The sequence below is a fragment of the Trichechus manatus genome, unplaced genomic scaffold (genome assembly GCF_000243295.1).
Source record: "Trichechus manatus latirostris isolate Lorelei unplaced genomic scaffold, TriManLat1.0 scaffold00101, whole genome shotgun sequence".
Classification (NCBI taxonomy): Eukaryota; Metazoa; Chordata; class Mammalia; order Sirenia; family Trichechidae; genus Trichechus; species Trichechus manatus.
This window is the reverse complement of record NW_004444037.1, coordinates 8582741-8593481: the sequence shown is the minus strand read 5'-3', so window position 1 is coordinate 8593481 and position 10741 is coordinate 8582741. Positions and strand designations below refer to the sequence as shown.

The 10741-nt window shown below is 42.9% G+C and overlaps 1 protein-coding gene across 1 annotated transcript in view; it reads right to left on the bottom strand.

Annotated features, from left to right (window-relative positions):
• SGCB (sarcoglycan beta) overlaps positions 1 to 10278 on the bottom strand; it is an 18002-nt gene extending 7724 nt beyond the window's left edge. The window contains exons 1-3 of the mRNA XM_004382907.2: positions 10214 to 10278; positions 6543 to 6752; positions 2757 to 2942 (exon numbers count right to left, since the gene is read on the bottom strand). Coding sequence (XP_004382964.1) covers positions 2757 to 2942; positions 6543 to 6752; positions 10214 to 10249 — 432 coding nt within the window. The 5' untranslated portion in view covers positions 10250 to 10278. The remainder of the gene's footprint in view (positions 1 to 2756; positions 2943 to 6542; positions 6753 to 10213) is intronic.
• Between the last annotated feature and the right edge of the window lie 463 nt (positions 10279 to 10741).

Sequence of the window (10741 nt, the reverse complement as noted above, 5' to 3'; positions counted from 1 at the left end):
GGTTCGATGAGCATCTTGGATAGATATCTTGTCATCTTTCACGATATCAGGGAAGTTTTCTGACAACAAATCTTCAACAATTCTCTCTGTATTTTCTGTCTTCCCCCTCTGTTCTGGCACTCCAATTACTCGTAAGTTATTCTTCTTGATAGAGTCCCACATAATTCTTAGGATTTCTTCATTTTTTAAAATCTTTTATCTGATTTTTCCTCAAAGAAGTTGGTGTCAAGTGCTTTATCTTCAATCTCACTAATTCTGACTTCCATTGCTTCAATTCTGCTCTTATGACTTTATATGTAATTCTGAAATTTTATTGTTAATCTTCTGGATTTCTGATTGTTGTCTCCCCATGGATTCTTGCAGCCTGTTAAATTGGTTATTATGCTCTTCTCTAATGTATTTAATTTCCTATTGCATGCTCTGTGTTTTGATTAATTTCTTTCCTAATTTCTTGAAGAGTTCTGTATATTAATCTTTTGTATTCTGCCTCCAGTAATTCGAAGACATTTTCCTCCTCTGGAAAATTATTCTAGAGTCTTTATTCTGGGAGCTTGCTGAAGGCATCATGGATTGCCTCTTTATGTGATTTGATATTGACTGTTGTCTCTGAGCCATCAAGAAGTTATTATATTTATTTATTTTATGTTTGCTTACTATGTCCTAGCTTGTTTTGTTTTGATATGCCCAAACAGGCTGCTCATATGAGCTAGATTGATTACTGGCACCTCTGAAGCGCTAATGTCCTGTCACCAGGTAGTTAGATCTGTTACTACGTATGTGAGCTCAGGAGTCAGCCCACTCCTCCTGTATGGATTCAGCTCAGGTGCCCAGGTAGACAGCCACCAAGTGTGGGGTGGAGGCTCTCACTTACCAGTCCTAGACAGGCGTGGGTGATTGGTATAGGCACAGGCATCCAGCTGCAGTGGGGGACACACTCTGAGCAAGGCAGGTTGCTGACGGCCACCCCTGAGTGTCCAGGAGGAAGGTGTGTCCCTGTTCTCTAGAGCGCATAGGTGGCTGGGTTTTGCATCCGGACTATGAGCACCTGATGCTGTTGGCTGTAAGGACTTGGGGGCACCTCTTATTCATGGGCCGCTTAATTACAGGTGGCTAGGTGGCATGGGTGGAGCCACCAGTCCTCAGGCCCAACGTGGGTAGGTGAAGACCCTGCTTAATGGGCGGAGCAGTGTCAAATGTCAAGAAGCTGCCACTTCACAGCTGAAACAGTTGAAGTTAGACTTCTGGTATATACCCTGTTGTACTCCGGTAATGAGGGCCTACGCAGTTGAGATGGGCCCAAACAAGTCTTTGCAGGGGGAAAGGCACTCGAAGTCTGTGGATCCCTTATGCTTGTGCGTAGGCAAAGGAGCTGTGCCTACCCTGGGTTCCTGGTTTAGGGGAGCCGGCAGTTTATTTTTTTCCCGTTTGTTAATTTGTTCATTCTCCAAGGCCAGGAGAATGGCTCCAGCCGTGTGATGGATCCTACTTCCGGCCCAGGGGACTCGGCAACTGCTGAAGCCAGTCCGGGACCCAGTGCAGAGCAGGGAGCGGGGAGGTAAATGGGAGAGAGGCGTTTTCCTAAGGGGGGTGTTTTTGATCCCCGTGGTAGGCCGTACGCAAGTACTTCTCTTTCGCAGATCCAGGGCTGCTTCTCACTGGTTCTGGGTGGCCGTGCAGACTCTCTGGCGCTGGGTATCTCCCGGTGCAGAAAACGTGCCTCCCGAGCACAGGTGCTTGCCTGCCTCTCCGCTCACCCACAAGCTGATCAGGCCTGAAGGGCTCAGGCTCTTGCCAGGTCAGATCTGGCAACTCCTCGCTGCTTGCGAACCATCTCTCCCTCCCCTTGCCACTCAGTCCGGTTCCTCAACTCTGCCTTTGATGTTCAGGACTCCCAGATTGCCATATATAATCAATTCACTTGTTTTTTCGGGTCTTCATTGTAAGATGGTTCACCGGAAGTGTCAGACTACTCCGCCATCTTGGCCCCGCCTCCTGAGAAGAGTTCTTTAAAATGAAGGCTTCTATACTTGTTTGCTTACACTGCTCTGCAAAAGTTCACAGGTCACAAGACACATGGCCTAAGGTCTAAGATGCGCAGCAAGTACGACTACCTCCTTGAGCTTCTGTTCAATTGAAACCTGTTATAGGAGCCACTTGAGCATGGGCTGCCAGTGAATAGACTGGCCTATTTCCTGCCAGACTCTCAGAAAGCACAGGGTATTCTACTTGGGAAGGTACTTTATTAACGTCTTCCTACTATGAAGGTGGAGTACGTGGTTGGTGCAAACGGTTAACGCACTTGGCTGCTAACTGGAAGGATGGAGGTCTGAGTCCACCCAGAGTTGCTTCAGAAAAAAAGGCCTGGAGATCAACTTCAAAAAAATCAGTCACTGAAAACCCAACAGACCACAGTTCTACTATGACACACATGGGTGGCCATGAGACAGAGGTGACTCACGGCAACTAGTTTTTAGTATGAAGGTGAGAAAAGTAAACAGTGTATTCTTATACAAATTATGTCTGTCATAGAAAATGGTATTGAACAAAATCTAGACTATCAAGAAAGCATCTAACTTTAACAGGTAAGACTAACTATACTATTAAATATATTTATGAATTTTCTCTAAAGGAAAATCTTTATTTCCAAAAATTAACTCTTATCTTTCTGATAGAATAAATATCTTGGTTTTGCAAAGAATTTTACTCTACTATCCCTCTCCCATTCACACTATATTTTAATTAACGTGGTAACTTACAGGCTGGTTGTTACCAGTGATGACCAAATTTTCATTTCGTCTTCCTCCTACTGTGCTCTTATAAAGAGGATGTATAACTCCCATGTCAGATACTTGCTTAAATCGAAGCAGGCCACTTTCATGAAACTCCATGCTGTCACAGCCATTTGGTCCAATGCGAATCACAGCCCAGATAACAAGAGTGATCTAGAAAACAAAACAAGTCCATTGTGAACAGGCAGCATCGCAGCGAAAGGGATTAAAGACTTTCTAACATGTTTCATCATCTCGATGGATGTATCAATTGGTTTTCTACTTATAAACAAAACCAATTTTATTTTTATCAAAGTATTTATTACATGCAAATAGCTAAAAGTCAAGAAGTGCTAAAAATGGTGTATAATTAAAAAAAAAGAGCAGTCCCTTATTTCTTCTACCCCCTCCGCATCTCGAAAATGATAGTTATTTCATCTAGAATTTATTTCCATATTTCTAAATAATACATACATTTTGCTATTTCTTCATTCATAAATTTTAGGTTTTATCTATTAACTTCCTATTTTGGCAGATAAAATTTTTAGCTTATTTATTCCTCTTCTTCCCCAAACTCCAATTGCAAGTTTTGGTTAAATCCATGTTCAGTATTTTCAGTGTTATGACCATGTAAATATTGCTCAGTGCTAAGCCAAATAGTGTACTATGATTACAGTCCCTTTCTTGTACTTTTTTTTTCATAGTGTTTAACATTTGTCTTTTTTTTAATTTGCTTAGTTTCTTTGAAAATTTGACTAAATTGTTTCAAACCCTTCAACATTTCCGTAAAATCTTTTATAAGGCCATATCTCTTAGGTAATGCCTTAGTTTTATATTTCTCCCCCAGGAAATCTTTCTGGAACTCCTAACTTCCTGCTCCAGTCTGGGCTGGTCACTCTCCGAGCCTGCTGCACAGCTGTAATCATGGACTTTACCTTCACTTTCACGCTGGAACTTCCTTTTCTCTCTCTCCTGTGCTAGATACCCAGTTTCCTGGACCATTGTCTTCAGCTTTGTTGGTTTAGTGTCTTCTTTGGGTAGAACTCATGGGGAAGTTAGTTTTTTTTGGAGTGTGCACAATCAAAACTGTCTTTATAATCTTTCACACTTGACTGATAGTCTAGCCTGGTATACATTTCTATCAAATGATTTCTTTAATTTTGTTGAACTTTTAGGAAGAGTTGCTTTTCTTTATCTTTGAATCTCTCCTCTCTATATATGTATATATGCATATATACATATATATATATATATATATATATAAACCAAAATCAAACCCATTGCCATTGAGTCAATTCCAACTCACAGCAACCCTACAGGACAGAGTAGAACTCCCCCATAGGGTTCCAGGGAGTGGCTGGTGGGTTTGAACTGCTGACCGTTTGGCTGGCAGCCAAGCTCTTAACCAGTGAGCTATCAGGGCTCCATATGGAGCCCCTGGGTGGTGCAAACATTTAATGTGCTTGGCTGCTAACTGAAGTTTGGCAGTTTGAGTCTACCCAGAGGTGCCTCAGAAGAAAGGCCTAGTGATCCACTTCCAAAAAATCAGCCATTGAAAACCCTATGGAACACAGTTCTTCTCTGACACGCACAGAGTCACCATGTGTTGGAGTTGACTCAATGGCAACTGGTTATATATACATATATAAATACACACATACACATATATTTTTCCATGAGTTCATCCTATTCTTTAATTGTTCCTTTATAATGGCATGCTATTTTTATTTCATGGATACAATATCCTTTTACTTCCCTGAGGATATTGATTCAGTTCAGTTTAGGTTTTGTTTTGTTTTGTTTTGTTTTAAAGTTTTCTGCCATTCTTTTCATTTTCTCTCTCAGAATTCCTACACCCCCTCCCCTGGTATGAGTGTTTTGGTCTCTATCACTCTTCAATTCTGCTAGTTTTCCTCAAAAATCTATTGATCCCTGGCTCGGTGTTCATATTTAATGCGAGGCTGTAAAAAGCCCACAGGAAGTTCTCTATGTAGGTGGAGTTTGTGACTTCATGTAGGGAGATTACATGGTTTTTTCACTGGGACCTGCCAAATGTCAATATCCTCAGAGAGTTTTTCTCTCCGGTGCTTCAGTTTTCCAGAGAAGGCTCACCTATCTCTTGCCTGAGGAACACAGGCCTGGCTGCCAGGGTCTGGAGGTGGAGGATGGGGCAAGGGAGCACAGGAAAGGCCATCTCACTGCTCACTACTCCGACTTCTCTGCTTTCCCATGGAAACCCACCTCCATCCCCTCTGTGCAATACCCTTATGCAGAATCCTCCTGGTTCAGTGTGCCTAGAGAACAGACCTCTAGTTCTATGGGGGGCTTGGAGGGGCAGTTATCTAACTGCTGACTGAAAGGGAAAGGAGGCCTGAGGATCTCACAGCTTCTTAGAGATTTCAAACAAGCTCTCTCTTTTCAGTTCCTGCCTCAGCCCTGCTTTCCAAGGTACTGGTACTTCCAGTTCCTGAGGCTTTTCAGGATTGTGTGGCACTTCCACCAGCACACCCACACCCTCCTCCCCAACACACACACACAAGCAGTTAGAACTAAAGTTTCTCCTCTCTGATAAATTATTTGCCATTCCTCCTTCATTTTGTCTTCATTATGGTTCAGTTTCAGCTGTCTCCCAGTTTCCTCAAAGATAGTTCTGTTTCTTGACCCTGTTGCTTTGGGATGAGCTTTTTAAAGGAGAAGAAAATGACTTTATTCTGCCATCTTAAACCAAGAAGTCTCCAATGAGATAAATTTACAACATAAAATAAATCCAAGATATGTGCTCCTAGTAAAGCTAGTTATAGTACTACTATAAAATGAATAGTACCAGCTCTTCCCAATTTAAGGGAGGAATGGATGTATATAAAATGCAAATGGTTGGTTTGGGAGTATTATCGTTGTATGCCATCAAGTCAAATCCAACTCACAGAGACTCCACAGGACAGAGCAAGACCGACCCATAGGGTTTCCTAGGCTGTAATCTTTACGGGAGCAGATGGCCAGGTTTTTTCTCCCACAGAACGAACACCTGGTGGGTTTGAACCACTGACCTTTTGGTTAGCAGCTAAGTTTGTAACCACTGCGCCACCAGGGATCTTTGTGAGCATATTAGAAGACAGAAATAACATAAATGGAATCATTTTAGAAACTCTGTTGTAGGTATACCAGTAGTTACTCTCCCTGAAAACAGCCATGCACATGCCAGAGGATTTCACAGTCACAACCTTAGATTAAAAAGTCTTCCTTTTTAGAAAGGCAACTTTCTTTGGAAAAGGCAATATACTAGGTCCTCAACACCTTAGTGTGAATTAGTCTACCGGATCCTTTCATACTTTGACAGTAGGGACTTAGGACTACAAAATACAACCACTTACTGTGCAATTTAAAAATCTAGCTGAGGAGGCAAGACTACGTGCAGTAAAAGTTGAATGAAAACAGAAAGCATTATATCTTTTAGGAAAGTTGAAGGCAATAAAATCATCCTGGCAAAGGTCTGTTCTACTGAGTTCACACTACCCTTATTAAAAGTAAGTCCTTTAAATAGAAGAATCCATGAACATGTTTTCCCAAATGAAGTAATACATGGAAATATTAGCACATTAGATTTTTTATATAAAAAAAAATTAAAATTCAATAAAAGATATAACATATGTATAAGGAAGCAGAAAGTAAGCCGGTAGTGAAAGAAATAGAAACAAAGTCAATGATTTCGCTATAAAACAGATGAAAACCCACCCATGGTAATTGAAAAAAGAATATTCTGTATCATCTACTCACAATTAAATTGATGACAGCCAGGATAAACAGGAGGATAATCACACAGATGGCTAAATTGCCCTTTCTCCCTCTCAATCCTGTTTTATGGAGACGATCTTCATCAATTGGAATATATCCGGCTTTAAAGTTACTATTGTGCTCTTTATTAACATTCCTTCTCTCAACAGCCTTCTCCCGCATAGACTTCTTTACAGGACCATTGGAACTTTGCTAAAAACAAAATACAGCACAGTGAAACAGCTACCCCCTCGCCTTTTGATGCATTTATTTATTAAGTGTAAATTCATAACTAAAGGAAACTGAATTGGTTAGTGATATTTTTCCACTAATAAACTACAAGTCATGTAAACTACCTGTCATACTGGTTGCAGGCTCCAAGTAAAGACATTACTGTGCTTAGAGGGAGTAGTATAGAAGAACCATCAGTGTGACTATTTGATAACGTATTTTCCTTCTCTGCTTTTAATAGTCCTACTGTCAACAAAGTGTACAGCTCATTTCTGGGCAGAGTTGACATATACATCCTACAGTGAGTAAACTTATTTTTATTATTTACTAATCTTTTAACTTATCTATTTTTTCATTTATATGAAAAGGATATGGAAGGCTGACACATGTTGTTGTTTATCACTGCAAACGACTAAAACTATCACCATCTTAGTCCGTCATCCAGTCGATTCCAACTCATAGCAACCCCATAGGGCTTCCAAGGCTGTAGATCTCTATGGAAGTGGACTGCCACATCTTTCTCTTGTGAAGCCACTGGTGGTTTCAAACTGCTCTCCTTCTGGTTAGCCGTTGATTGTTTTAACCACTGCACCACCAGGGCTCCTATTATATATATAGAGAGAGAGATACAGACTAGTAGTTCTTAAAGTGTGGGCTGGGGAGTCCTGGGGTGGGGGGTCTCCCTGAACCATTCAGGGGCTTGGAAGGTCAAACATACCTTCAAAATAATACCAAGACATTTATTTGCCTTTACTCTCATTCTCTCATGAGTGTGCAGCAGAGTTTTCCAGAGGCTACATGACCATATGTGATGATCTCATCACTTTAAGGGCTAACGGAATGTGTGTTTGTGTAAAAATTTCTCAGTTTTAATTGCTAACCCTCAAGGAGCTTACTTACAGACCAGTAGGGTAAACAGGTAAGATCACTAACAACTGCGATCCAACATGCTAAGTTCTGTAGTAGAGCTATGCATACAATGTTGAAAGAGTATAGAAGAGGAACACAGCTTCATTTAGCAGGCAAGGGGCATCAATGAAGGTTTCTGAGAAAGGCTGAGGTTTGAGTTTAATTTTGGAGGATAGATAGGAGGCAGCCAGGCAAAAAAACAGAACGATATTCTGGGCAGAGGGAACATCATGGAGACACTGAGCACAAGTTATCTTCTGGGGGAACTAATTTTGGTAGTTTTATGTGGGTAGTGAGGGGGATGAATATAAGAATGGGGAAAAAAATGAGATGCGAGACATGATAAATGAATGGGCATCATTATCATCTCAAGAGCAATGGACATTATCCTGAAGGTAATAGGGAACTACTGAAGATTTCAAATAGGTTAGTGATACAATTTGCATTGTACTGTAGCAAAATTAAACCAAAAAGAAATGATTGGAGTAGAACAGTTTAGAGACCAAGATATCAACAGCAGGTTTTGCTAACACTGCAAATGAGGATCTGACTGAGCTATGGCATTGGAGATGAAGAGGATATGGGGGAGAGGTATATAAGGCAGAATGGACAGGACCTGGTGACTGATTAGATATAAAGATGATACTAAGGGGTCCAAGATGACTCCCAGGCAGGATTGGCTCCATAATTTGCAGGATCCTGAGCAAAAAGAAAATGTGGGGCCCCTTGTTCAAATATCAAGCCTGGGATGGCAGAGCACAGGTCCCCTCTGAGTATGGGACAGGTGAACTGGACAGGTCACTTGCCCATTAAGCTTGCCCTGCTCCCAAGTTTCAGGCTAGGTTAACGAAGAGAATGGATGGTTCTAACCCTTTTAACAAGGTGGCAGAAACGGTTAAGCGCGTAGATGCTAACTGAAAGGTTCAAATTCACCCAGTGGCTCCGCTCTGCAGAAGAAAAACATCAAGGAACATTAATATGTATGAGGTAGATGGAAAAAGAACTGTCTAAAACAGAAGCTGATAAATCAGAGGGAAGTCAGGAAAGCCAAGAACAGTTTTATCTCAACAACTCCAAAGAGCTTTGCCTTCTTTCATTTTCACTCATTCCTTCACAATTTACCTTAATGTTATGAATCTACAGCTTGCCTATAGTCTTTAGCTGGTTTTTCTGCATTTACTTGGCAGTTTGATTTTAAGCTTCCTGAGGGCAGAGCTCATGTCTTCTACTTTTTATGCCCCTTAGAATGACTCCTCCAGTGACACAGATCTAATAGTCTTTACAATTAGTTATCTAAGAAAACGCTTCCAAAGGTCAAACAATTTTGAACTTGAATCATATTTTTTCAACAATGTTGAAGAATTAGACGTTTTCAAGAGAAACTATCATATAATATTTTTTAAACAATTCAGAAAAAAGTTACTATTGAAAGTAGTTTTATTATAATAAATCACCCTAGCAACTATATGTATGTATCTATATGTACATACATACTTACAGACACATATATGCATATGTATAGCTTGCTTTGGAAGGAAAAGCCTTTTAAACTACAGCCAATCCCTGTGTTACCAACTAGATCCGTTCCTAAGTCTGACTTCCACGTCGAATTTATAGGTAAATTGAACAGGTACATATGTTTCTTATTTAGCGTCAGTCAGTCAAATGTTTGTCTTAGTGTATAGTATATATTTTACATTTCTATACACTTAAAATACTTAAGAAACACTTCCAAACCGGTTAATGTTTTCATGAGCATGAAAGAAGTGCGTGCGATGGTTATTATGAACCACTGTATTTAACTCAAATTTTTAACAGGTATTATGGCAGTCTTTCTTAAGAACGACTTGTCCCTAAGTCAGTTGTCCCATAAGTCGAATGTTCGTAACCCAGTAGATGCCTGTATTCTATATTACAAGTTTATACTGCAAATCAGGAGATACTTGATTAAAGCATTTTTTAAAAAAGATTTTAAACCACAGAGCAGGAGACAGTTTTATACTGGTGACTAAATCTCCAAAACCAAAGAGGGACGGGGAACCTGGGATAACTGGGCATCAAGAATGGCAGAGACAAGAAAAAACAGCTGACCGTTTCTTGGCTGCTGTTAGGGGAGCCTCCCGGCTCAAGGGGCTGAGACTATTTTTACACGCATCTGCGCTGGCCACAGAGCGCCGCACGTCCCCAACACGTCCCGGAGCAGGCTCCAGGCTGGCACGGCCACCACCTAGCGTTTGAGGACGGCGACCCCTCCTCACCCTCGCGGAGGTGGCAGCCAGGCCAGGCGGAGGACCAAAGCTTTCTACCCCTCCCTCGCCCCGGCCCCCGGCCCAGACCCTGCCCGGGATGCGCCGGGCTTTTATAGCATCTCGGGCTGCGGACAGCGGACGGCACCTCCCGGCCCGCCTGCCCCGCGCAGCCTGCCCCCGGCCTGCCCTCGTGGCCCCACCGGTCGGCCGGCCGTACTGCGCCCGCACGCGCAGGACCAGGGTCTCCCCGTTCCTCTAATGCCGACTGCAGCGGGGCTCACAAACCTGCTCCGCCGCCGCAGCACCCGCAGCTGCCGCCATCTTCCCGCGGCCGTAGCGCCGCGCCCTCCCCGCCGAGCAGTGCCCACGCGCCTGCGCCTGCGCCCGGGTGTTTGGCGGGGGGGTTACGGAACACCAGCCGCTCACGCCCACACCCTCGGGAAGGAGATTTGAAGCCACCCGCGAGTGAGGGTTTAGGCTCCGTCACAGCCCGTGCGCCCAGAACCGTGGCCTCGGGGTGCGTTTTCCCGAAAGGGTCTGATGAGGATTCCACGCGAGGTCAGGGCGTCCTCAAAATACAGAGGACGGCTCTTTCTCTTCCAATCCCCATCACGGAGGTCTGGTGCCATCCGGAGAGGTGGCGCTCTCCTTGCCTCACGGGCCAAGGTCTCCCTGACTAGGGTGGGAAGGGGCGTTATCGAGAATACCTGTGGTCGAGGACGGGGGTGGTGATAACGTGGACAGAAGTTAACAAGTTGCAAATTAGGCAGCTAACGTCTTGAAAGAATCCTCAGGGAGGAGATTGAATCCCTC